Here is a 23,487-nt window from a genome sequence, read left to right as displayed (position 1 = left end):
CTGTATCTGAAGTCTCTTTTATATAGACCTTAGTGGCCCCCTAATACTGTATCTGAAGTCTCTTTTATATAGACCTTATTGGTCCCCTAATTCTGTATCTGAAGTCTCTTTTATATAGACCTTATTGGTCCCCTAATTCTGTATCTGAAGTCTCTTTTACATAGACCTTAGTAGCCCCCTAATACTGTGTGTGAAGTCTCTTTTATATAGACCTTAGTGGTCCCATGATACTGACAAAATTCAGCCTTGGTGCAGAATTACAGCCACTAGAGCCAGTCCCACAATGAGCTTTCCTTAGGATTTCTGAGTCTGTACCTTTTTTAGGAGGGGGGGTGGCCTTGACCAACTGCCACTTTACTCGATTGAATGCCATGATTTCTCTCTCTCATGGGTGGGCCAAATTATCTGGGCGGAGCAGAGAAAGTGGAGGTAACCTTGCCCCCTATGACGTCCTCAGGGGCAAGATTCCAGATTGAACCATCTGAGCTTTCATTTTCTCAAAGGCAGAGCAGGATACCCAGGGCTCGGTTTACACCTATCACCATTTCCAGCCGCTGGGGGGGCCGTAGGCAGGCTGAGGGGAATGCATATTGATGTTAAAAAAACTCATAAAGTGATATGTTCAGGCCATATACCTTTTAAAGGAACAGTTTGACATTTTAGGAAATGCACCAGCCTCATGGTTTTATGCTTTAATGTGTTAATAAGAGAGATTTAGAGGGACTGGTAGACAGTTTCCCTTTCTTTTCAGTTTTTATGCTAAGCTATGCTAACTCTCTGCTGCCTGTAGTTTCATAACTGCATCTGAGCTTCCTGTCTTGTTGCTGAGCAGGTCCTGGGACAGATGCCTCAGCTGGCAGAGAGCACACCAGAAGAGGACAGCAAAGCAGACGCTTCCAACTCTGCCTCCCTCTACCATGTAAATTTATCTGCACAGACACATCAAACTACAATTTACATCTGCCTTTGATGCAATGCATAAAACAATGTACATTTCCTCCTCAGGTGTCTAATGCGACAGGTTCCATGAAGACGACCAAAGTGTCGGAGAAGAGCCCCTTTGCCAAGGATCTGCTGGTTCGTGACGACTGCTTCATTCTCGATAACGGCGCCAACGGAAAGATCTTTGTCTGGAAAGGTGGGGAAATACTTTGACCCTGAACCAGCAAACTAGTGCTGGTTGAAATGCAGACTGAGGAAAGTGATTGTTGCTACATGCCAGTGATGTTCAGTATCTAACTGGATACATTTTTAATGAGCATTGTGAAAAATAATAGTTAACAATTTCAGTGTCAGAAACAACTTAAAATAATCACGCAATTAGGGAAGCCTTGTATCATGTGGATGTGCAGACAGTGTTGTTGTTATTACTTTAAAAATAATTATTACAATAATGTGTTCAAAGAATACATATTTTTAGAGTTTATTACCTGGTAGACTTTAATTCCAAAGCAAAAATAATGCAGCTCGAGAAAAAACACTCAACTCTCACAAGGGAATCCAGATAAAACAGTGTAAGCAACTAAACTAAATTAAGCCTGCCATAATGGTTTGGATAAGCACATCTACACCTCCATATAGGGTAATAACTTATTGAACAGTTGACATAGTTAATAAATTATAAAATATTTATATTTAATATGTAAGATTGTTGGTTTGTTGTTGTGTGTAGTCATGTCCTTATAATATGAATATCCTGGTAAAAGCCCTGGCAGTACTGCGGATTATACTGAACTAATATGTCACTGTTGTTCACTTATTTAAATCACTTAATCACATTTTTGTGTACGTATGTGTGTACATACTACATATACAATATTATTTTTACTTGAGCCTGCTGTAGTTGTTTCTTCTCCTGTGGGCAGCAGAAGGAGAAGCTGTTACTGAGGATCTCGAAACAAATTCAAGTGTCAGTCTCTATTAGATGAAATTAGCAATGTGCTATATCTCCTAAACGCCAGTACTTATGTGAGTCATTGATTGTCAGGTAACGGAGCAAATGCTGAGGAGAAGCAGGTGGCCCTCCAGATGGCAGATACCTTTATCGAACAAATGAAGTACCCCAGGATGAAAACACAGGTACTCACACTTCCTGTACATGTTATTTTATTTTTATTTGCATGTTACCAGCTCTGGCTCCTTCAGCCTTTACACAGCAGCTCGGTGTGATTGATGATGTAGTCACCTCAGTACATTTACTGTAACATCGTTATGTATACAGTACTTAAAGTGTCTGTGTGTTGTGCTGCAGGTGGAGATACTGCCACAGGGTAAGGAGACCATACTCTTCAAGCAGTTCTTTGAGAACTGGAACTGAAACATGTCATGGGTACATCTGACAAATCCCGCACGCAAGAAAAATAAGCTGTATATCTGAAAACAGACAGCATCTGATACAAAATAATTGTTTTTTATATGCATTTACACGTATGTACATATTTGTAAGGTACCATGCTGACACAGCACGCTGAAGCTTGTTTTGAGATTGGTAAAATAAGAGATGTGATGCCACTTTTATAAATGCAAACAAGTTTCTTCTGTTGAGGTTATTAAGATTTTAGAGTATAAGAATTTGGATTTTTTTTTTTTACAGTTTTAGTGTCACCAATTTGAAAAAATAAAAGTCAAACTGCTTGCTACTCGTTGTGTGGTTTGATGTTTTTCCCCTGTCTACCAGTTTCCTGTAAAATGTGGTACTCCACTCGTGACAGCATTTTTTTGCATTTTATTGTTTAACCTATGCCATGACCGTTAAATGTAACCTGCACACAATAAGCTAGTATGATGACCTCACAGTCAACTGTAATTGCTGGTGAAATTTAACCCCATACATTCACTCAACCCTACTAACTCTTAGGCTGATCACTGCAGGTCATGATGTCTGGTAGGACCATGTTGCAATGTTTTATTCTGATGTTCCTTCAGTAGCTAACCAGGAAGTTAATGGATAACTGTGGGGAATATTTTTTAACGTGAGGTGTTTTTTGAAATCATTTTTAGGATTTAAATGCAGTGCAGGCATGTTGTTCGAAGCATATTTTAAATACACTGCTCTGTGTGTGCAGAGGGTTTCTATTTTATTTTATTTGACCTTTATTGAACGTCTATTTTGAAACCTCTTGAAAAGGTGTGAAAAGGTGTGCTTTAAAACGGCCTGAAAAGCAACTTTTACATTGATGTAAACAAGACAGTTGTGTAGTCTTCGTGAGACGCAGGTATATGCAGTATACCCACTAAGAAAGCTCCAGGATTCCACATACCCGTGGCAGAAAAAGAATGGGGAAGCCCCCCCCCATCTGGCCCATATATGGTTATGGTTACATATGGTTTTCTCGTAGTTTCCCAGTTTTACTCTCAACCTATTTTTTCATGGCAGTTTATGCCTGGAGGAGATATGACTGAATACAGAAAATAACAAACATTAATCATGAATAGTATGTGTGTCTATGCAAAGATATGAAGTTGTCACTGGCATTACATTTTACATAAATGCAGTACTTGCAATAGAATATTGCAAATATGGTTTATACATTTTGTTTAAACCAAATATCCTTGTGCGTTTGCCGTCAAATAAGTTTCTCTTTTTATATTTTTTAACATAGTATTAGGTGTTTCAAGAATCATTATACACTGGAATTGTTGTCTATTATAGGATAATCTATTTTTGCTAATAACACATCAACTCCCACTGTATAAAAAAAAATTTAACAGTAACAACTTTGTTAATAAAAGTCCTAGTTACATTAACACCACTGCAAAATCCAATCACGTATGTGAATCGAGTGTAAAAAAAATAATGCCTTCTTGCCCTCACTGTAAACGTGGAAAGCTGCCGGGAAGCACTCAGGATTTCGTGTCACAGAGCTATGTTGCAAATTACCCTTGCCTCCTCACAGGCCATAAAAAAGTCCAAAGCTCAGGGAGTCAGAGAAGAACAAATAGGTTGATTAGAGAGCAGCGGCTGTCCAGTGTTCTCCAGCTGCACCAACCAGCAGAGCTGCACCAGCGCTTCCTCAGACCAAAGGTACGACACAACCAACAACAGCCGAGGTTCTACACAACAGATTGTATCAGTCTACGGCACAGGTCTGTGTGATAGGACTGATTTTCCTCAGAATTATAGTTTCATACAAAATTAGAATTGTTTTTGCTTTGTAGGTACACGTTCATGTCTGTGGTGAATATTGGGTAGTGTATAGTATAGTATAGACTCAGTTATATTTTAGATGTGATCACAAGCCTGATGGAATTCCTTCTAAACTAAAGCAAATTTGTCTCACATTCTAAATTGGTTCTCAGGCATCATAATAATCATGTACGAAAATGATATTAATATGAGGAAATGATAAATTGTTTTATTGTTTATCATTGCATTAGCTTTCTGTAGACTTTATTCACTTGTATCAATATTATATTTAACATCCTGTAGTTTCATATTTAAACAGACATATTTAATTTATTTTCCTAACAAAGAGAATGTAAATCTTTTTTTAAATATATGTTCTATTGCTACAGGCTAACCCAACAGTCTATAAAATAGTTAAAATTAGCTCCAAATACACATGCATGCATCAGCAAGAAAAACCGCTGCAAAAAGGGGGACTCTAAAATAAATCTGAGAGAAAGGTACTCCAAACAAGTCAAATATCTGTCCATGCAGCAAGATCATTTCACTTGACAAGCATTGCTTGATTTAAGATTAAAGTGTAAAGTTGAAAATAAGAAATTCACTCTTAAAACAAGGTACATTATCTAACACTTCTAAATCTAAGTTTTTGTTCTCTTGGTAGGAACCAAATAATTTGCAGTGTAATATTATAATTATCAAAAGTATAAAACCTATAAGGGCCATTTTACTTTTGATACATAAACTACATTTAACTAATATACTTTTAAAGACAGACTTTTTTATTGTTATGGAGTACAGTATTTTTATATTACTTTTACTTCTTCCATCCCTGGTCTAAAACATTTTAATGTATTCTCTGCACCACAGGAGTGAGGACACCAACATGGAGATGAAGAGTATCCTGAAAACCTCTAAAAGTATTATTATTATTTATTTGTTTATATTTATGGTTATTCAATCACTGCCAATGCCACTGTTGTACTACATGCATGTTTGGTAACTTAGCTTAGCTTTGCCTGGTGTTGGTAGATAATGGAACATCATGTCCATCATCATGTAACATGTACATTCAGTGAGATACCCAGTCAGATGTTATTCATGGTTTAAAGCATTTGGGCGTGACTGTAAATGTTAATCGCGACACCCCCAGACACTCTGAAAGGTTAACAATCACATTTATCAGAAGTATCAATATTAAGATTTACTTTCATTGTTGGAAGAGTAAAACTTCTTTTCCCCCGGCAGGAGTGGGCATTCTGAAGGTGGGTGAGAGCCGCAGCACCCAGAGCAGCTCCATCGGGGCCGTACGCTGGACCCTGCCCGAGGAGGACGTCCAGACTCACAGCTCGGCCCCCAGCCGACCCGCCAGCAACCTCCCCAAAAACTCCCAGGTACATTAAAACATCCGGGATTTTGTAAAAATTGATCTTTACATATTGTTCTTTTCTTTTTTCAAACCTGTGTGTATTGTCCCATTTGGGTTTTGTCTGTCATGGAAACAACCTACAGTAGGAATAAACATTTACACGTGACCTGTTGTTACCTGTAGCAACATCCTCGTAAGAACAGCCTGATGGATCTACGTAGCCTGCAGGAGTGTGTGCAGTTCATCCATCACTGGAAGAAACAAGTGGACCAAGTCTGCAAGGTAGGACATGACAGAAGAAAATGAAATGTGGGTCAGGGGCTGAGCAGACTCATATTAATGTTATTACTCATTAACAGCAGTCTTACAATAAAGTAAATTTAGAGAACAAAGGATAAATGTAAAGAAAAGCGTGAACGTCTTGCACGTCAATTGTAGACTTAAGGATATAATGATTTTTTCTCACCACATGTTTAACCCTTAGTTTCCTTTAGTAGCCCTGGCTTGTTTGTCAACTCAGGAAAAAAAAATTACTAAATGAACAGACCGTTTCGATAATGACAGAAGAATGGGAAAAAGGCGTCAGGCTACGGTTGATAATTTCAGTCTTTTAAAAGTTCTTAGCTGGAGATGGCAATTGTTTTTAAATTTTATTTATAGTATCAATTCATAACAAGAGTTATCTCGAGACACTTTACAGATAGAGTAGGTCTAGACCACACTCCAGAATTTACCAGGGCCCAACAGTTCTAGTAGTCTCCTCCAGAGCAAGCAACAGTGCGACAGGGGCGAGGAAAACTCCCTTTTAGGCAGAAACCTCGGACAGACCCAGGCTCTTGGTAGGCGGTGTCTGACGGGCCGGTTGGGGTTTAGAATGAAGAGTGGAAATAAAGAGATAAAGTGCAAAGTTTCTAATCCAATACACGTAGTTCCAGTTACAACACCTGCTTTAGTGGATGATGACGTCGGGAGACCCAGTATTTATCATAGCACAGACTGGAAAAACGTTGCTATGGGAAATGATTACCTTGCTTAGTCATGCAGAGTTATGAATAGGTTATTTGGGTGGGCGGATGATGATAGGATACATGTTTATTGAGCCATTAACAGCCTGGTTACATGTCCCTCTGCCCTGCAGCGCTGGAATGTGTAGAGTAGGAATCAACATGTAATGTAAGAAGTTATGTACTGTATCTTTTTTTACAAGGGGTTTTATGACTTTAACCTGGCTCTTTAGACACCTGTACACGGAAAACGTCACACGTAGCGTTTTTAACACTGATTCCACCTGTAAATGAACTTCAGCTTTTTAACCAGAAGGACTTCTGAAATCTCAGCTGGCGTAAACAAAATAAATCAGTGCCTAAATGTCCTGAGCTCTGGCCTGGACATTTAGGTGTCATTTAGCTGTCATTTTTTTCTTTTGTCATTTAATTGCTACAGTAGAACAGCATTATGTTTTTAAGAGTGTATGACATTGTCTGACAGTGTGACGTTGTCTTTTAGCAGAGCAGTGGGAATCCAGAGGAGCTCAGCAGTAATGAAGAGGTCCAGAGTCCAGACGGGTGTACTGAGTGCAGTCTCGAGGAGAGCAGGAAACTGATCCTGGAGTGGGCTGACGAACTCCACCATGTTGACGAGGTCAGTAAACACACACACATACACACACACACACACACACACACACAAACGTTGCAACAGATAGGGTTGTGAAAGGAAAACAAATTCTGAAATAAGAAGTAGCAATAATATCATTCTTATCTTACTGATACGTTGTCCTTAGCGCCTGAAGGAGACGCCCTGTGCATCAGAGAGGGAAGAAACTGAAGAAGAGGATGCCGATGAGGAGGCCCAACAGAGGATCGTGGTGTGGGCACAGGAGCTCCAGAAGGCGACTGAGGTGAGGAGCCCGTGGAAAGGTTTTAGCATACTGTCAACAGAAATGAACACCTACCAAGTGTTGTCTGTTGGGCATGAAACTCACAGCACAAATACAGCCAAATTGTTTAGTTTACTCTCATGCTATTGAGCACTTTGTCAGAGTGTGGTGTCACATTTTTTAATGAGCGTTTGTGTTTGCAGAGTTGTGGTGTGCAAAGTGACGAGCTGGGCAAAGTGTTGCGTCTGCTGAGCCTGAAGAAGAAACGGCTGGTCAACCTGCTGCCTCTGCTGGAGTTCATCACCTGGTCTCTGCTCAAAGAAGACAGCATGGTGAGAAACTATAATTTGCCAAACAAAAGAAAGTGAATGAAAATTGAAAAGTCAGGTTCCTCAGAGGGCAAAAATGAAATTGAAACTAAGGCAAGTGAATTGAATTCAAAGCTACACATTTTAAATCTGATAGGACACAAATAAACCATCATTAAAGCCGTAAAACACAGAACTGATCAATGCCATCCAGTGCAAATAAGTTAACGACTTTACGCAACACGCGTTTGAGTGAACCCTGCTCTTTGAATGCGTGCAGAGCATCAATAAATGAACACAGTTTGACCCTGATCTGACTCTGCCCGGATAAACTGCAACAATAAATGTCCTTGATAACTGATAGTCAAGATTGGAGATAAAAATCATCACATACGCAGATGATGGTGTGGTGTGTGTAGCAACGTGCTTTTTTTGTTTAATGAAATATTTTGCAGTTGGTGCCCGGTTTAACTTTGTGCAGCTGGAGTTTAGACATTAATGTGTCACGTGACGAATAAACTGCCATTTGCTCTATTTATGCAGGGTTAAGGCTTTAATTTAGTGTTAACACACTTCCAAAAAAGGTGCATTATTTTGTATTATTTCTCTCATAGCAGCCAACTAAATGTAACCAAGTGCTAACAGGAAACATTTTTCCCTGGAAGGTTTACACAGCATTAACTGCTTATGATGCATGGCCATAAGAAAGGCCAGATTAGGGATTCACTGACCTTTATAAAAATGCTGTTCCTATGAAACAAATTCAATTTTATATTTCTTTTTTTCCTTTTCAGAAAATGATTCCACAGTTATGGTTACTGGCAAAGCAAAGGACCTGGAAAGCAGGAATTCCAAGATACATCCCCAACTCAGGTGTACATTTTTGAAATAATTTTAAAATCAGCTTGTTATTTAGACCAGTGGTTCCCACGGATTCTCCTTACAGCCCCTCACCCAGTTGTGTCTGTTCAGTTCATTTAAAGAGGGATTGCTTCTTCTCAGGATAAGTTGTAGCGGCAACATTGTCAAAAAAATAAAGATAATGTTAGGAAGTAAAATTTCATCTCACGCTTTAGATTCATCTTGTGACTCCTAGTCCAACGCCCTGGTAATCACTGGTTTAGACCATGTACAATAAACATTTCCGTTGTTTCGTACTATGACTTTAATATAATAAATGTCTCTATTTTCAGTCTGGAGTTGGATTTGTAGCGCAGCAAGTAAGATCAACTTCCACTTTCTCTTCGTGTTATCTCACATAGAGCAGAGAAAAAGCAAATCTTACATTCACAGGACACCAAGCTTATTTGTGCCTTACTTTGTCTGCACAGCTGATGTGCTTCTCGACCCCACGACCAACCACCCCTGGCTGCTGCTGTCCGAGAGCCAGCGTATGGTGCAGGAGGGCATCTCAGCGTCCGACCTGCCGTCCAGCTCCCAGCGCTTTGACAGCTGGCCCTGTGTGCTGGGCTGTAAGGGCTTCAGCAGCGGCCGCCACTACTGGGAGGTGGACATAGCTAACAAAGGCTACTGGCGCGTGGGACTGACCACCGCCGACTCCAAGCGTCACGGTCGGTTCCCCATGACCCCAAAATTGGGCTACTGGGCCCTGTGGCGCAGCACGAGCCAGTTCTATGCCTGCACCAAGCCAGAGACTTCACTACCCATCAGCCTCATTCCTCGACGTATGGGTATTTACCTAGACTACGAAGAGGGCCAGCTCTCCTTCTACAACACAGAAACAAAGTCCCACATCTACACCTTCACTGAGAACTTCACCGGGACGCTCTATCCTCTGTTCGCCCCACTAGATGGGCGCACACGCATCACCATACAGAATACAAACACTGAGGGTGGTGAGCCTTAAAAACTCCTTTTGGACGCTTTGAAGAATGCACTTTGACTTGAGCAAAAATTGCTTTGACCAAAAAAATACTAAAACAAAATCTGCACGAAGACGAAGAAGAAGATTTCTATGAAAAGTGGTGTCATCAGTTAGATTTAAATTCATTGGAAAGCACAAGCTCTGACTTTATCAAAGTGCTGATGATATTGTTAATGATGATCAGATCACAGATCCCATCACTCTAAAAAAGAAGTGGAGATTTTTCATCAGACCGTGAGAAACAAACACATTAAAAACTCAACTTTAAGTTATTAAGTATTTATTTAAAAAAAACAATTTTGAAAATGTTCTACAACATTTATATGTATGTGTAGACTTGAAAGTCTGAACACATTCTGCATATCTACATACATGAATGCACTTTATTATGCACTTTCGCATTTGCACACAATCAACATTTCAAATAACCATATTGTCTTTCATGCTTATCTTGGCATTTTTTCATCACATTACATTGCTTCCTAAAGATATTTAAGATTCCACCCACATATCAACTACATGTACGTGTAAATGTAAAGTTCTTTAATAATAAATGTTCTTTGGACAAAGGTCTCCTGCAAAGCTGTTTTATCCTTCAAGAAAAAAAATAACTTTGCATGACTAAGTGTAGCTGACGTGAGCCAAATTTTGTAACAATATCAAATCTTTGGTATAAATCTACTGTTTATGAAATGTGTATAGATGTATGTCAGGAGCCTCAAAGAGACGTCCACCCCCTCTCAGGTCTGCACAGTCCCTGTGATCAGCCTCCTACTCCACCGTCACTCAGCAAAACTCACAACATGTGTATAAAATACTCATATGGTGTACTGTATATATGTACAGTATATGCTTGTAACATATTGTTAATAAAAGCAAATTGAACTAAACAGTATGAGGTTTGTGTTTTAATCTTCAAAAAAATACACAACTAGGTCAAAAATTATGTTTCCCACTCTGGCATGTCAAAATGTTCTCTGTTTTCAATTTTGTCAACATATTTGGTTCAGCTTTAAGAACGGTTGGGAGGATTTAGGAAAAAAAATATGTAAATACATTTGAGAAATTTAAAAATGGTTGATTTATAAAGCTACAATAAGTATGTTTGACTCACTGACTGATGGCTCACAACATAGAAATACACTGAAAACTGTATACTATCTGTATGATATAAACCTTTTTTTTAAAACAGTATGTTAACTGTATTATCTTTTATTTGTATTCACCTAATAACATTGAAAACAAAAGAAGTGCCATTACCAGGACTTTTGTTGCCATATTTTTGTCCCTGGCATCTCCATTGAAATTTTCACCTGTAAACTCTGTTATAGTAATATCCACCTGTATATTATATTCAGTACATATCCAGCTGTAAAACTTGTTCACAATACTAGTTATCTATATATCATATTCATAGGACAAATCTATCCGTGAAAATTCTGTTTATAATAGTATTCATTTCCATATTTATTCAGTACATATCCATGTCCTGCACTTATTAAACCATTGTATATCCGGCCCTTACTGCTTTTGCACTTCTGGTTAGACCTGAACTGCATTTTGTTGCCTTGTACCTGTACCTGTACCTGTACCTGTACCTGTGTAATGACAATAATGTTGAATCTAATCTAATCTAATCTAATGGTTACAGCCACAGGAGTTGTCAGCTGACAAGTTTGACAGCAACCTGCGTCTGTGGTTGTGAAAAAAGAGGAAATTCATCATTAAAAAAAATAACATCATTGCATCGAGACATATTTCTAAAAAGATTGTCTTTTCTTTAATCTTAACCTTCCATAAAAAGTTATTATACTTAAACATTGTATACATCCTCTACATGTAGAGGATATATTCAGGGGAAGATGTTAACCAATGACTTAAGGATACATTTATTTTTTATGTTATGACTTGCTTATGAAACAGGACAAACATGCACAATTTCACCTTTTGACCTCATATCCATTATAATAGATGAAACTGTGCCCTTTCATGGAAAAGTAAACATACTAAAAATGCAGTTTTTGTTGGTATTGTTAAGCCTGTAGCTGTAACATCTGGTGAAGTATTTGGATTGGTACACTACTGACACAATGTAAGAATATCCCACTGTGATGCACATATACAGATAAGACTGAAAATGAACAAGGTTTTTCTTTAAGTTTGTTGCTTCAATCCTTGCTGTGAAACTCTTTAAATAAAATTCCAGTTTCTTTCCACTAGTTGTGGTAGGAGATGCTCTTTATCACCAACCTGGAGGTGTTGTCCTCTTAGCATCATCCTCCTGGTTTCTCAGTCCATGCAGCAGTTTGATGCTCTTTCTCCTCTAACTTTAACTGCTGCAACACGTGCTTGTCTACAATACTGTACACCTTCTCACTTCTCATTCCGCTGAACATTATGTGCCGGCCCCGCCTCATTTCACAGCCGTTCTCTTCAACACGGGAGCTCAAAAACAACAGTTCTGAGCCTTAAACGGCTTGTTGCCGTGACAGAGGCTGGCTGGGCGTAATCAGCAGATTTACCAAACCTGGATGGGACACAACAGCTTATAAAAGCAGACACCTGATCTATCTGCTTATTAATCCATTATCTTCTCAGTATCAAACAAAGCCATCAGGTCAAGGTGATTGTCACATTGGTCTGTTCTCAAGCTTGTTTATAAAGGAAGGAGTGTGTGACTTTTTATTTCTCATAGCTGATCAAATTCCCTTTTTCTGAATAACAATTTTGTTTCTTTCTGCTTTTCTTTCTCCTGTTCTGTTTCAGTTATTTAAAATTAGATTGGAAACTAAGAGTCAGAGTTGAACATGCTACTTGTTATCCGTTTGGAAATTCCATAAATAGATTTTTTGTTAAAGAAAAGAGAACTTAGGTCATTTATTGTCTTTTTCATTATAAATATTGTCTTATTTCAGGAAGCCATAGAATTAGAGTAAAGCTCACACATACATTGTTATTCGTGTAATAGTGTTGCATTTTCTATTCAAAGACTTTAAACAAAGTGATGTGTATTCAGATGGAAAACTTTATTAATGGCTGGAACATGTTGAAAACGGGCCATACACAAAATAACATCAAGAGAACTAAAATGATATAAAATACATAAACGATAGACAAGAGGAAAGCAGCAAAGGTAGGAAATAGAGTTCAGTTTTGTAGGTTTATTTGTGGCATTGTTTTGAAAGTTAAAAATATAAAAGAGAGTCAGAGCAGTCAACTTGTAACTCGATTTAAAATCACAAAAGACAACATAATAATTACTTAATTCTTCTAATCACTACACACTAAGGCTTAATATTTGATTTCCTGAGCAGCAGTATAGTGCATAAAAGTAAACCCAAGACAGAAAACACCAGAAAACACAAAATACCTTCATCAATACCCATTGAAAAAACCCAAAGCAACATTATAATTCTTGTGTTCCTTTGTTGTCAGTCTCCTGCTTTCTGCTTCGTGAGTTCCCAGAAAACATTGTCCCCCAACAGCGTGTTGAAACGTGCATACAACTGCAATGAAACACACAAACACAAGCTGTTTAGGGAAAGACATTTTGTAAACCACTGTATTTAAAAATTAAAATTATTAGCCACTCCTTATCACACAACTTCTAGAAATAAAACAACATTTAGCTCATTAGGTTTAGGAACTCATCCACACAGGCAAATAACTACATTTAGTCCTCAGTGTCTACGATGAATGCTTTAAAACATGAATATTATAATGGTTATAGGTGAATACCATAACAACAGTTGAATGGCTTTACATACATGTTTGCATGTGAATTCCTTCCCACTCAAGTTAATCTTAGTCAGTTACACAATGGCAATAGAAATACAGACATGGGCAATATGAGGTCAGACAACACTTTGAATGGCCTCCTGTTTCTTCACAGGCCCTGCTCAGGGACTAGCATTCCTGGGACCTACACACTGGGAGGCTGTTTGTGTCAGTTCAGTATTGTGTCAGTTTACGTATGTAACAAATGTGTGGATTTGAAAACAGGTATACCAATATGTCAACTGTTTGTTTTGATCAACGGGGTGACTGACGTACCTGGTTGAACACATCTTCCCTTGTGGTGTTTTGATCACAGAGGAGAGGTTCAGTCGAAGAGCACAACATGGACAGGCTGATTTCCCTTTTCTCTGCCTCTGGAGAACAAACAGAGATTGTGAGATGTGTTTAGAGGAAGTAGGAACAAAGAGGCACACTCTCATCCATGGTGTAAATTGTAATTTGCATGTGGAAGATAACATGTTATCTATCCAAATTTGAATTTGAAATTCCTCATTTCCAGTAAAAAGCTATTCAGCTATCTTTCCAATATGTTTGTGTATCTGTTAAAAAACAAGCATTGGTTGAAAATCACAGTCCATCTAAAAAATAAAGTATCAATTGGCCTTTAGTCACTATATTGTTGCAAGTGGTTGCAGTTTAAAAAATGCTTGCTGCATTAACGAAAGTTCCAAAAACTTAAATATGAGAGTTTGCAGCAACCTTTTGAATGAATAGCCACCAAAGTTATTTAATTGTTTTCATGGTTGCTAATCCTTTGTTTCTTTGTTGTTGACCCTCAAGCGATTCTTTGGATGCACCAAAATGCATTTTTTCTCAATACTGTTTTTAAGTCGACGCCACTTTATTTAAAAAAAAAAACAGAAACTGAAGGCTGCATGAAAAGAAAAATCTAGAGGCCTTTGGGCGGGAAAAACCCTGTTATAGTACAATTAAAGTGCTCATAATATGCTAATTTTCAGGTTCATAGTATTTAGAGGTTGTAATGGAATAGGTTTATGTGGTTTCCTTTTCAGAAAACACCATATTTTTGTTGTACTGCACATTGCTTCAGCTCCTCTTTTTACTCTGTGTGTTAAGCTCTCTGGTTTAGCTACAGAGTGAGACATCTCACTTCTGTATTGTCTTTGTCGGGAGTTGCACATGCGCAATAAGTACTGCTAGCTAGTCAGTTTCAGAGTAGGAGGGCGTGCTATGCTAGCAGCTAGCATAATGCTTGTTATTTGTTACAAAGTGTCACATGTTTGTCTCTGAAGTAAAGGCTGGACTACAACAGAGCTGTTTGGAGCAGTTTATGAACATTGATTTCTGTTGGGGACGGTAAGTCCAGTTGGGGTGGACTTTGGGCTTTTTCACTTTGTAAACCTATAACGTGGAAAAAAAGATATGTAACACAATAAAGGAAAGGGGGAAAGACAGAAAGCATAATATAGCACTTTATAAAAACGTATCAAAAAAATAACAGTTAGTTGCTGATAGGGTTAATCATGCAAAACAACCAGTATGGTCTTTTAGCTCTGAGAGTCTCACCTGTCCAATGTGACACACATGCTGGATTACTTGGCTCTCTATCGGCCACTGTTCGTACTTCAAAGTCGTACCTGGTCCCTGACTTCAAGTCACCAAACGTGTAACTGGTGTTGTTAGTAGTTTCTGACCGGTTGACGCCCCAGAAGTGGGAGCTGATTCTCAGAGAGTAGTTTGCTCTTGTTGTTATGTTTTCAGGTGGCTTCCACTGAAAGGTGATTTGGTTTTTATTAGAGGAAAGGGCTGTGGCATTAGTAGGTGGCATTGGCTCTGAAAAAAAGAGAGAAAATGAGGCAGTGACTTATTAGATCTTCAACAATCCGCTATTCCCGGCAGGGTCCAATTGCTTTCCCCTGCACAAGGGATTCACGTGTAATCCACCGTGAGTGTTTTTAATTTTATTTCACAGATATCAACCTCATGGTTTACTAAATCACATTAGTAACCATAGATACTAACCTCACGGTTTACTAAATCACACCAGTAACCATAGATACCAACCTCACGGTTTACTAAATCACACCAGTAACCATAGATACCAACCTCACGGTTTCCTAAATCACACCAGTAACCATAGATACCAACCTTACGGTTTCCTAAATCACACCAGTAACCATAGATACCAACCACACGGTTTACTAAATCACACCAGTAACCACAGGTGTTGCAAATCAACACAGATGAAGAAAATTCAAGCAGGGACAACAGCCTTATTTCCACTGCATGGTTCAGCTCAACTCATTTTTGGTACCAGTATTTTGTCCATTTCATTTTCCACTGCAGATAGTCACTGATGTAGGCAGGATTCTTAAGCCCAGTTCAGACAAAACCGTTTCAGAGCGTCGCAGGGAAAAGTTTCAGCGGTCTGAACCGGCCCGTCTCAGCTCGACTCAAGCTGATGGTTTTGCTGCGACACAGCTGGTCAACTCGCGGAGGCTGGTTTAAGAACATTTCAACAGCCAATAGAGAAGTCAGCCATAAATTATAAACCATTTTATTTGTATGTTACAAACAACTAGTAAAAATTGCAGAGTTTCCATTTTCAACCACCTCAGCCTAACGTTTTATGGTCAAGCAATGGTCAAAGGCCAAGGGCTAGGGGGTAAGGGGTAGGGGGAAGGGGTAGGGGGAAGGGGTAGGGGGGAGGGGTAGGGGGAAGGGGTAGGGTTAAGGGGTAGGGTTAAGGGGTAGGGGGAAGGGGTAGGGTTAAGGGCTAGGGTTAAGGGGTAGGGGGAAGGGGTAGGGTTAAGGGCTAGGGTTAAGGGGTAGTTAAGGGCTAGGGTTAAGGGGTAGGGTTAAGGGGTAGGGGTAAGGAGTAGGGGTAAGATGGAGAAATGGGATTCAGCCAGTGACTGAAGAAAGGGAGCACCCAGTGGTAGAACATAGCCGTGACACAGAGAAATTAAACAGGTTTTTGACGATTCAATACTAGAAATGCAACTGTGGCGGCATCTCAATATAACTAACGTTGTCCACATTCATATTTAGACAAAACAAATCATTCCAATTAATCTCGTCGCAAATCTTTGGTCTGAACTGGGCTTTGGCTAACTGCCATTTTGCTGCTTGAACCTGCAGTGACATCACCCTGAACGCAACACTAAGTGGACTCTTTCATCAGCCACAACATATTCACGTCGTCAATTGTAAGCTGTAGTCTCTGCGATGACCTGCAGTGTCCTGCTGAACACCGCTGCATCCCGCAACCTCCACCTATGCCTTGCAGTGTCCTGTTGAACCCTGCCGCATCCCGCTCCCTCCACCTATGCCCTGCATTGTCCTGTTGAACCCTGCCGCATCCTGCTACCTCCACCTATGCCTTGCAGTGTCCTGCTGAACCCTGCTGCATCCCGCTACCTCCACCTATGCCCGCAGTGTCCTGTTGAACCCTGCCGCATCCCGCTACCTCCACCTATGCCTTGCAGTGTCCTGCTGAACCCTGCTGCATCTCTGGACTTTATAAGTTATAGAAAGTGGTCTAGACCTACTCTATCTGTAAAGTGTCTCGAGATAACTTTGGTTATGATTTGATACTATAAATAAAATTGAATTGAGTTGAATTAGTCTACCTCCTAGTTTTGCAGGCTGCCATTTTTTCCAATCTGGGTTGGTGGAAAAAAAAATGTGCGGCCGTTATTGACGGTAGCTCAGATATTTAAAAATGGCAAATATGTGCAAGATGTTGCGTAAGTAAGTGACAATAAGTGACATTCTTTCTGACCAATCAGTGGTCTGCAGTGTTTTAACTCCACCTTCTAGCACTGGCTCGGCTTGCTTGGAACCTTGACAGAAGCCTTACCAAAAGAAATGACCAGCTACTATCCACATATTCCAATATTCAGTGGAAATGCAGCAAAAGCGACTCACTAGTGAAACAGGAGTTTCTCACTGACGGGCTTGTGCGATGTCCACTAAAGGCGTAGACAATCAGTGTGTAATTGGCTGCAGTCTTTAGTCCATCAAAGCGCCATTCGGGTGATTTTGTGTTGCGTGTATCTACATTTTGGTCATCCAGGTAGAGCTTGACGGTGAAAGAATTTTCCCCAGTTGAATTCCATTTGGCAGTGAGGGAGTCATGTGTTGGCTCCAAAACGAGGCCTGAGACAGGTCCAGGAGCTAGATAGGAGTCACAAAGTTAGGACATTAGGGACATTCAACGCAGCATGACACAGTTTTTGTTTCTTTTCTGTAAAATCATGGATTCTCTATTGACTAACTAACAACTGCCAAACACAGTTACCAGTGTAGTCGACGACAGTCTCTTCTTTTCCCCTCAAAGTGCCATTGGTCAGTGCTGTCACACTGAGAGTTATCTCGGTGCCAACTGGCAGCCCTGTTACATTCCATTCAGTGTGGTTCACCTCCAATGGAAGCCCTGCTACATTCCTTTCAATTTGTTAGGAAGAGAAACAGTTACTTGATTGTGCATCACCAGATTGACTTTTTTTTTTTTTTTTTAATTAAAGGTAATATCAGTTTATTGAAACTTATTTTTGTAATTTGGGAGATAACTTCTATTCTTATGGATCACCATCACTAAAATTCAGACCATTTATTAGTAATTCAAACAGTCAGATGACCATACAGATTTAAAACAAAACCAGGTTAGACAGACAGATTTTGTTAAGAAAAGGTAGAATTATCCATGAATAACTTTAACTTACTGTAGGTTGTAAATGCAAATGTCGAGTTTTTCTATTCAATAGGGGTTACCGACCAACATTCTTTTTTTTTTGTTTTGTTTATTAGTCCCCTCTGGGGAAATTCCAATTTACACTTTGCGTACATACATTGTTAGTAATCACACACAGGCCTGAACTACACACACATGCTCAGGTCCTATACATGCACTAATGGAGAGATGTCAGAGTGGGGGGGGCTGCCAGCTGAACCAGCACCCTGAGCGGTTGGGGGGGATACGGTGCCTTGCTCAAGAGCACCTGGCAGTGCCCAGGAGGTGAAGTGGCATCTCTCCAGCCACCAATCCACACTCCGTACTTTTTGGTCCATACGGGGACCTGAACCAGTGACCCTCCGGTTCCCAACCCAACTCCCTACGGACTGAGCTACTATGTGCTCACTTACAGATTTACCTCCAAAACGAAGGGTTTAAATCATTTCAAGGCATTTAAAAACAAGATAGGAAATGAAAGTACATTTTAATTTTGTCTAAGCTTAAGTATTTTTAGGATTGACCAAGGTCATTAGTATTTATCCTCTGAGAATCATTTAGTTTCCACCAAAGTGGTGGACTGGCCGACAGGTAAACATTGCCATCTATATAGCCTGTAGCATGGCCAAAAACAAACATTGCTGTACATTTACATGAATTTAAAAGTAACGTAAGTAGATCTAGAGCATCTATCTACATACGTATTATTGCCATATGCAGCATTCACCAAGAAACCCGTGTATTTTCCCTTAGGTGGCCTCCAGCTAAGCAGCACTGAATTTTGGGTATTGTTAGACACCCTCAGCTCCAACACTTTCCCGGGCTCTGAAAGAGATAACAGACAGATGAATGGACCCAACAACACTCTGATTACGAACCAGCTATAAACAATTTCCTCATCTAACACTGATCAAGCTTTGCATGCGCTCTCAGTATCACTGGTCTCACGTATACAGTGTAATTCCTTTTAAAATTCTTGTATTCTAATCCTCTTATTTGTGTAAAGTTTTAAGAGATCTAAACTCACTAGTGTATTTTGTGATGTGGCATCCTTCACTCCATTTGTCATTGACCACTGAATGGACGGTGAATGTGTAAAGGTTTCCAGGTATCAAACTGTCAACTTCTTTGCTCTCGGTGTCACTTCGGATCTGCTCACCACCCTGGCCCTTAATAATGTAGAAATCTAAGTTTCCAGCTGGTTTGTTCCACCTCAGGAAGACAGAAGTTTCTGTCACGTTGGTGACTGAGAGGCTTTCCACTTTGTGGGGTTCTGAAAGAAAGGATAGATATATGTATGAATGTGTGTGAATGGTGAATGTTTCCTGTAGATGTAAAAGCGCTTTGAGCAGTCGTTAAGACTGGAAAAGCGCTATATAAATACAGCACATTTGCTATATAAATACAGCTCATATAATCAGGGTAACAAGCGAATGCATGATTACTACGGGCAGTTGTGGATCAGGTCGCCTGCCAATCGGAAGGTTGGGGGTTTGATCCCTGGCCCTGCAGTCCCATGTCGTAGCGGGCTTAAGCAGGACACTGTACACTGAATCGCTCCCGATGCCTTGCCATCAGAGAGTAAATGTGTGTGAGTGTTTATCTGATAAGCAGGTGAAACCTTGTACGGCGGCCTCGGCAACAGTGCATGAATGTGTGTGAATTGGATTATGTAAAAGCACTGTGAGTATTTGTTAAGACTAAAAAAACGCTATATAGATACAGTCTGTTGTGTATTTTACTATATGATCCATAGTTGAGGTCCACCTGATGGATTGTGGGTAACTTTAGAGTCCGTTGTTGGTGTTAGCCATGTTGCTGTAAAGATATGCTGTTGGGGTAACATCAGCATGGGATAATAAAAGGTTAATATTCAGTCGTAATCCGAGATATCATTGTTGTATCTACATGTAGTAACAAGAACCAGTGAAGAATAGAACAGTCCATTAACATTTATTGAGGCTCTTTACGTTCTTGTTTTTAACAGTATGTGTATTCATTTATTAGTTTATATTTTAAATTGTAAGGCAACAATGGTATTCTTCCTTGAAAATAATCTGCATGAAAATGGGATTATAAAAACATTACGATGATGCTAGTTCGAATTTTCTCCTCGTTTTACTCCTTACTTATCATTATTAAAAGCTAAATCTGAGCATACAATAGGATGAGTGTCCTCTCACAGCAGAAAATTAATTTAAATAAAGCTTTATTTTAATGCAGTCGGATTTTACAGAAGGAGGAAAACTCACTGGTGTAGAAGATGACCTTCTGCGGGTGGAGGTCTCGCGCACATTTTACCGGGAACACCTGGACCGAGTAGCCGGTGCCTGCTGTCAGGTTGACAAGGTCATAGGTCAAATTGTCAGTCTGGATTTCTGTCCGATTTTTGTCCCCTTTTACCTCTATGCGGTAATGGCTGATGTTACCAGGCCCGGGCAGCCATGATAAGTGGGCGCTCTCAGACGTGTTGTTGGTCACAATGGCTTGGCCCAAGAAACGATCTGAGGTGGAAATAAGGGGAAGAATTTGAGATATCTAGGAAGGTACAAATACACAGGTTGCAAAAATTGGGTGTGTCATTCTGAATGTGTATATTAGACTATAATATTTTAGCGTGTAAACAAATCTCATAAGAATACATTAAGTATCAAATAACAATTTCCATATTGTTAGATGTAAGAGCAAAGAAGGAACATTGTATCTTTTAAAACATCATGCCTGATCTGCTATATTATAGAAAATGTATATTTTTATGATTGCTTGTTTTGCAATGGCTTTTGCAACTTTCGAAATAAATTAGTTAAATAGTTTTAATTATCACAGTTTTTATCTTAATATAAGATGAAAAAAATACTTTTTTTTTTAGATTTCTCCAAATCTACAGATGATGTATAACTGTTACCTTTGACAACCTATTATTTTGGAGGGTTTTGGAGGTAGTTATGGATGAGAATGCCATCTTAGATTGATTAGTGTGTGCCGACAGGCAAGAAAGCTTTGTTTGTACAACATATTTCAGCAACAAGGCAATTCAAAGTGCTTCAAATAAAACGCGAAAAAAGCACTTTGTGTGTAAAGGTTTGGGGCCGCACTATTATAGTACTAATATAAATGGTATCATACATTACAGAGACTAACACAAGATTTTTATCAAGACCAATTAATGGAAATCAAATCATTGGCTGAATTTAAATTTTGCCTTAAAACGGGTCACTTTCTTAAATAAATGAAGTTACTCCATCATGAACAAAACTTGGTGATGGTCTCAGATTGTGGGGTGAAACCTCAAAAATTAAAATAATTAATAATGAATCTAAGAAAAAAAATGGGACAGGATACCTTACTGTGTGTAGTTGTATTCTTAATAAGTTTATAAGCACCGGTTACATGACAAACATTAGACTTTATTTCTAATAATTTTGCCCAGAATTAGATTTTACTTGATTAGAAAAGCTACTGTTCAGATGCAGTGTGACACCTTACAGTTGTCCTGCATGAGTCATCTATAGTAGATACTGTATGTTTGGACTGTGTTGGATCTAAAATCATAGGGCCAACAACAAAGGGGCTTTAAATGAGTCCTACCTTCATAACATATGAAAGGCAGGAGCTCCGAACAGTTCTTTTCAATCCAAGCCCCAAAGCTGAGCATGGCCACACAAGAGTCTTCAATGTAGTTTACATCAGTCTTGGAGACATACGGGGACAGCATAGGCGACTGCACACATTCTGCTTCTACCGGCATCCCGGGCGTTGCAGCAAGTGGAGTGTTTTGGGTGGTAGAGTTCCAGAGACTATTAAAGTCTGTCGCAGTTTGGTCTGTGAAGTTGGTGAAACTGCTCATATCAGTGGTGTTTGTGGTGAAGCTCGTCTTTCCTGGGGTAGTCATAGCTGGGTTGTTGCAGGAGCAGCTGCAGCAGTATTCTTTTAGGGAGGATTTAAACACAGGTGAACCAGGGTACCAGTTCTGGAAGATGAGGGGATCCCCATTGGCCCAGCGGGACCAGGACATACTGTGGTTGCCGGTGCAGTAGAAGTTCTTGCGGAGGCCGACCCAGTAGTCAGAGGTGAGATTCTGGGAGAGGAGTTGGATGTTTTGTGGAGTCAGTGTCACCAGCTCTGTGAAACATGCCTGACAGGACGGAAAAGACGACGGTCAATCTTTTACAGTAGATCTGGTATAAACTGGAACAAGTCAGTGTTGATTAAGGTCTAGGTTGTCATGACAACCTAAAATGACCAACATTTGTGATTTAAACTAAATTGGGTAATGAACAAATTGAGGGAATGAGGATGCCTCCTGGGCGCCTCCCTAGGGAGGTGTTCCAGGCACGTCCAGCTGGGAGGAGGCCTCGGGGAAGACCCAGGACTAGGTGGCGAGATTATATCTCCAACCTGGCCTGGGAACGCCTCGGGATCCCCCAGTCGGAGCTGGTTGATGTGGCTCGGGAAAGGGAAGTTTGGGGTCCCCTGCTGGAGCTGCTGCCCCCGCGACCCGATACCGGATAAGCGGTCGAAGATGGATGGATGGGTAATGAACGAGCAGCTATGGCAACAGTCCAGAACTCAGTTTCTCCTTGGTTTAAACTGACAGCACGTACTGCAATGTGCATGAGTGCAACGTGGAAGAACTTACAAAACAATAATTACAAGTTTTAATTTGACAACAGTATAATTACATGCTGCTTCAAACACACTTACCTTACCAATTAAAAATCACAACCTCCCCAATACTTTTCACAGTCCAGTCCAATATGTTTTAGACTATTTTTGTACATTAAATGGGCTTAATGTTTTACCTGGCACTGGGTCCTGGCCTGATCCCAGGTGAGATTTCTCAATTGAGGGAAGTATTCTCGTTGTGCAGTGCTGCACCTAAACACCAGAGCTGAAGAGAAACATACAGACAAGTTTTACGTTTGTCAAGTCACGGATCGGTTCTGAAAGACCTGGAGAAAAAATGCCATGATGATTTCTTGCCATCACACACCCGAGGTGACATCTTTAAATAGCCTGCTTTGACCAAACAACTGACCAAAATCCAAAGGCATTACATGTATTAGAATATAAAATATAAGGGCTTTTGCTAGAAAATGTAATAAAAGGATTTATGGACTACCTGTACAATTGCAGATTATGATTTATTTTGATTAACCAATCAATTAATGGCTTTGGCTCTATAGACAACCCAGAGTAATCTATCAAAATCTAACCAAATGTCTGCTGTTAAGCCACAAAACAGAATAGACTGCAGCTCCAGTTCCTCAAAAGTATTATAGTTTTCAGAACTGGCAGTCATAGTTTAGATACAGTTGACAGAAAGCTTCAAATCAAAATATTAAGATATAATTAAGAGTTATGGCATAACTCTGAGCAGGTTGCATGAAATAAGCTTTTACAAACGTACAATATTTAGCTTTAAA

The 23,487-nt window shown here is 39.7% G+C and overlaps 3 protein-coding genes and 1 long non-coding RNA gene across 8 annotated transcripts in view; 2 read left to right on the top strand and 2 right to left on the bottom strand.

The window, feature by feature from the left end:
• Nucleotides 1-2,565, top strand: part of capgb (capping protein (actin filament), gelsolin-like b) — a 12,736-nt gene extending 10,171 nt beyond the window's left edge. For all 3 annotated transcript variants that reach the window (XM_034901110.1, XM_034901111.1, XM_034901109.1), the window contains exons 6-9: nt 833-919; nt 1,006-1,138; nt 1,988-2,079; nt 2,252-2,565. In XM_034901110.1, coding sequence (XP_034757001.1) covers nt 833-919; nt 1,006-1,138; nt 1,988-2,079; nt 2,252-2,317 — 378 coding nt within the window. In that variant the 3' untranslated portion in view covers nt 2,318-2,565. The remainder of the gene's footprint in view (nt 1-832; nt 920-1,005; nt 1,139-1,987; nt 2,080-2,251) is intronic.
• Nucleotides 1-3,262, bottom strand: part of LOC117962069 — a 20,853-nt gene extending 17,591 nt beyond the window's left edge. Inside the window, exon 1 of the long non-coding RNA XR_004660564.1 lies at nt 3,190-3,262. This is a non-coding gene — a long non-coding RNA (uncharacterized LOC117962069). The remainder of the gene's footprint in view (nt 1-3,189) is intronic.
• Nucleotides 3,263-3,937: 675 nt separating this feature from the next.
• On the top strand, nt 3,938-9,771 carry si:dkey-219e21.2 (nuclear factor 7, brain). Of its 3 annotated transcripts, XM_034901108.1 has the most exons (10): nt 3,938-4,024; nt 4,997-5,046; nt 5,375-5,520; nt 5,679-5,777; nt 7,002-7,136; nt 7,279-7,395; nt 7,578-7,706; nt 8,477-8,555; nt 8,876-8,902; nt 9,014-9,771. In XM_034901108.1, the coding sequence occupies exons 2-10, from the start codon at nt 5,013-5,015 to the stop codon at nt 9,547-9,549; spliced, it is 1,302 nt and encodes a 433-aa protein (XP_034756999.1). In that variant the 5' UTR covers nt 3,938-4,024; nt 4,997-5,012; the 3' UTR covers nt 9,550-9,771. The 3 variants fall into 3 exon arrangements, with proteins under 3 accessions (XP_034756999.1, XP_034756997.1, XP_034756996.1); XM_034901106.1 differs by lacking the exon at nt 3,938-4,024 and having other exon boundaries at nt 4,958-5,046; nt 7,005-7,136; XM_034901105.1 differs by lacking the exon at nt 3,938-4,024 and having other exon boundaries at nt 4,958-5,046.
• Nucleotides 9,772-12,617: 2,846 nt separating this feature from the next.
• LOC117962212 (receptor-type tyrosine-protein phosphatase eta) lies at nt 12,618-21,917 on the bottom strand. The gene is made up of 9 exons (XM_034901373.1): nt 21,650-21,917; nt 20,314-20,565; nt 19,089-19,334; nt 18,763-18,886; nt 17,630-17,775; nt 17,257-17,505; nt 14,893-15,159; nt 13,621-13,718; nt 12,618-13,073 (listed from the first exon to the last, which is right to left on the bottom strand). Exons 1-9 carry the CDS (start codon nt 21,906-21,908, stop codon nt 12,999-13,001), a joined length of 1,716 nt encoding a protein of 571 aa, XP_034757264.1. The 5' UTR covers nt 21,909-21,917; the 3' UTR covers nt 12,618-12,998.
• Between the last annotated feature and the right edge of the window lie 1,570 nt (nt 21,918-23,487).

The sequence above is a fragment of the Etheostoma cragini genome, chromosome 19 (assembly GCF_013103735.1).
Source record: "Etheostoma cragini isolate CJK2018 chromosome 19, CSU_Ecrag_1.0, whole genome shotgun sequence".
In the NCBI taxonomy this organism is placed as follows: Eukaryota; Metazoa; Chordata; class Actinopteri; order Perciformes; family Percidae; genus Etheostoma; species Etheostoma cragini.
Note: the sequence above shows the minus strand (reverse complement) of the source record. Positions and strands in the feature narration are given on the sequence as shown.

Coding starts and splice junctions, on each gene's coding strand:
- LOC117962212 (XM_034901373.1), bottom strand. CDS start 21,908: ATGAGCAGTTTCACCAACTTCACAGACCAAACTGCGACAGACTTTAAT. Junction 20,566..21,649: donor GCCTTTCATATGTTATGAAG/GTAGGACTCATT, acceptor TTTCCACCTCAG/ATCGTTTCTTGGGCCAAGCC. Junction 13,074..13,620: donor GGGAAGATGTGTTCAACCAG/GTACGTCAGTCA, acceptor GTTTCATTGCAG/TTGTATGCACGTTTCAACAC.
- si:dkey-219e21.2 (XM_034901105.1), top strand. CDS start 4,977: ATGTATTCTCTGCACCACAGGAGTGAGGACACCAACATGGAGATGAAG. Junction 7,396..7,577: donor AGCTCCAGAAGGCGACTGAG/GTGAGGAGCCCG, acceptor TTGTGTTTGCAG/AGTTGTGGTGTGCAAAGTGA. Junction 8,903..9,013: donor TTGGATTTGTAGCGCAGCAA/GTAAGATCAACT, acceptor TTGTCTGCACAG/CTGATGTGCTTCTCGACCCC.